The sequence below is a fragment of the Asparagus officinalis genome, chromosome 1 (genome assembly GCF_001876935.1).
Source record: "Asparagus officinalis chromosome 1, Aspof.V1, whole genome shotgun sequence".
NCBI classification, from domain to species: Eukaryota; Viridiplantae; Streptophyta; class Magnoliopsida; order Asparagales; family Asparagaceae; genus Asparagus; species Asparagus officinalis.
Window position 1 is genome coordinate 87753255 of NC_033794.1, and position 3423 is coordinate 87756677.

A 3423-nucleotide genomic window follows, 5' to 3' on the forward strand; every position below is an offset into this window, starting at 1 on the left:
AACAGTGGAAATGGAAGCAAAATAACCAACACACCGCATCTTCTTTGGGCGCGTCAGTCTTCACTGTCGTGGCCATTAGCGCGTCAGTGTAGGCTGGTGCGGCTAAGGAGGCAGTTTCTGCCACGTTCAGTCATGTTTATAACCGTTTCCCCACGACTTTAAACCCACGAAATACCACTTTTCTTGGCCTATAACCATCCCTCCACGTTAGCACACGTTCTTCTTCTGGTATACCGCCACATGGACTCTCAAAAGATATTAAAAACTGTCAGCAAAACACATAGAAGATTACCCTGCTATTTGCTCGTCACCATACCCTGCCGCGCATATGCGCGTCACACTTCGCCGCCGCGCATACGTGCGTCACCCTTCGCTGCCGTGCCTATGCACATCACCATAGGCTGCCGCGCCTATGCGCGTCACCATAGGCTGCCGCGCCTATGCGCGTCATCATCTGTTGTTATGTTAACACGCGTCAGTGTATTTTATCACGGGCATGCACATTGTTCTTTTCTTAGTCTTGAGCTGTATTTAGATGTCTATAAACATTTTTTGATGCCTACAAGGACCTCGCTAGCCCTTGCTGAAATTCGTGGCTCTTGGCTCTGAAGTTCGGCAGCACCTCCTCGTCTTGATAATAATTCGCCCCCGTGAAAGGAGACCCTAGGCTTGTATTTATAGGGCTCCAGATGCGAGGTATTTAGAAAAGAATGAGAGATTTGGCCATATCTTCAGTTGACAATGGCCTAACCATGTTTGTGGATGATATCCAATCAGTTGAGATGCTCTGGAACGAACAAAAAATACGTTTTGGATGTTCTGGACAACTTTAGGCGGGGGACGGATCACACCGCGGGTCACCCCTAGGTGACTCGCGCGGCCGTGGGTCACCAAGAGGTGACCCGTGCGCCACACAAGTTCCGAGCCTTGTTTGAGTTCTTTCGTTATTTCCCGACTTTTCCGGACTTATACTTTCTGCCGATTTGTGTATTTGGTTGTCTTGTTGACTTGTACGCTTCGCTGATTGATGAGCGCGAGCTGGCTGAAGAGCGTGTTCGGTCACTTGGAGCTGACCGACGCGCGTGAGCTGACTGATGAGCGCGTTCGGTCACTTGGAGCTGACCGACGCGCGCGAGCTGATGACTAATGCGTCCGGTCACTTGGAGTTGATCACTGACGCGCGTGGGCTGACTGACGAGAGCGTTGAGTCACTTGGAGCTGACCAACGCGTGCGGGCCAACTGACTAGTACGTCCGGTCACTTGGAGTTGACTGACGCCGGGCGGGCTGACTGACGAGTGCGTTGAGTCACTTGGATAATCCTTCTTGACTCAGATGATGACGTTCATCGTCTTATCTTCTTCTCGAGCTGCGTGCGGACACCTATAGGTATTTTTAGATGCATACACCTTGAAGGCTATAAATAGAGGGTAGTGGTGAAGGGTTTAGGTGCGATCGGGACAACGAGAGTTAGAGAGAAGAGAGAGATAGAAAGAGAAATCTCTTTCTTTGTGTGGTTCTCTAGTGAGGTTAGAGACTGATCTCTCCTTTGTAATCTTTTCTTTTGTGATTAGTGAAGTTCTCTACTGTTCTCGCCCATGGACGTAGGTCATACTGACCGAACCACGTTAAATTCTTGTGTGCTGTTTTATTTGTCTTCACTGTGTTTATTTAGTATTGTTATTCTGCACTCTTGTATAGACATCTTCTGTGTCTGTGAAGCCCCCTACTGCAACAAAATCTATGAATTTCAATTTGTAAATTTCAAATCCTTTGATTTGAAATCTACATCTAGTTTCCCAAACTCAACCCAAATGTAAAAACTTTTATTATCCATAAACAGGTCCATAGAAACCAAACACGGCATGTACGATTTATTTTTCCTCACACAATTCTACATCGTAAACTTAAAACCAGCAAAAGGAAAACCAAACGGTCATGGACGAAGCAAAGCGGTAACAGCGAGCGCAAGCCTGCTGATTTTCTCGGCATCGTCTTCTTCTTTAGGCATCAGTGACTTTTGGTCCAAATCCTCCCAGCTCTCAATGCACGTCTCGACATCGTCCGATGCATTAACCAAATAAGTTTTAATGTCCGAGAGATTAAACTTGCCGGACTTGAGCGCTTCGATGGCCCTCTTAAGGTCATCGGCGTCGTCGCTGTAGAATCTTTGGCAGTCGGTGAGAATATTTCTGGTCGGCTTGGACAAATTCTTGTCCCGCAGCAGCTCCGTGGCCTTGGCCTGGTTGTGCATGAAGTTGGCGAGCGCTAAGCTTGCTGCTATAAGGGAAAGACCTGAAGGAGAAAAAAAAGATCATAATTTGATATAAATCATAGGGGTACCTGCCCGTTAATCGACCTCTCTAGTTTGTGCTAGCTATAACTCAGTTGTTTTTTTAGCCGCCCACCTTATAAGTTTGAACAAAACAACGTAAGGGCGATCTTATGAAATTAACGCAAAAAATAAAGGGAAAAAGCGAACCTTAAAAAAAAATGATAGAGGCACACTCTAAGGCACACCACCAACCACACTCTCTCTCTCTACAGTGCAGGGGGCCCCACATGTGATTTTTAAAAAAAATCACATGTGGGCCCCCCTGCACTGTAGAGAGAGGGAGTGTGATTGGTGGTGTGCCTTAGAGTGTGCCTGTAGCGCCTCTAAAAAAAAGATAAGCGTACGATAAAGAATTAATTAAAGTACCTAGAGTGTCGGCTTTTTCACTTCCTGGAACAACCTGAAGACTTGTCTTACAGAAATCGAAGTCAAAACCATGTACTGGTGGAGATGTTACTTGCTTGCATGTTGCTTCAAGGGTGGCCCCTACTGAGTACATGCTAAGGAGGAGGAAAGCGGCGGAGATGCAGGCGAAGACCTTCATATATCGTTCCCTTCTATATATCTATACTACTTATAAAAGAGAAAACCATTGTCAAAACTTTTGTATACCCAAATTACCCCCTTCAAATTTTGTAATTCTAATTTTATCCAAAATATACACTTTCCCCTTTTAATCCCCTTCGCAACCGCCTCTTCATCTCTCTTCTTCTGCTGTTTCTCTACACCGACACGACCTCTCCCCTTCCCCTATCCCTCTCTCTTTGAAAACGCCCAAATCCCTTTATTACCTCCGTTATCCTTGCTTACCCCTGTCCCTCTCCCTCTCCCCGTCTCTAAATTATTTCGACGTTCAGAATTCCGTCAGTTTCCCTCTACCTCTCACCTACTCCCCCCTTCCATTTGGTGATTCTATAAATACCTTCCGCTGCAATTTTGATGTGTTGGGGCGGAATCATGCCCACCGCCGCGGAAGCGATATCACCTGAGAGATAGCCCTGGCTATTGTTGTCACAAAAGCACAAGTCAACCTCTATATTCTTGTTTCTCAAAGGAAACTAGAATAGATAGTGAAATTCTTATTTCTCA

General features: G+C 46.1%; 1 protein-coding gene across 1 annotated transcript; it reads right to left on the reverse strand.

Moving 5' to 3' along the window:
- Window positions 1936–2878, reverse strand: LOC109837029. Its single transcript, XM_020405113.1, has 2 exons — window positions 2701–2878; window positions 1936–2294 (listed from the first exon to the last, which is right to left on the reverse strand). Exons 1-2 carry the CDS (start codon window positions 2876–2878, stop codon window positions 1936–1938), a joined length of 537 nt encoding a protein of 178 aa, XP_020260702.1.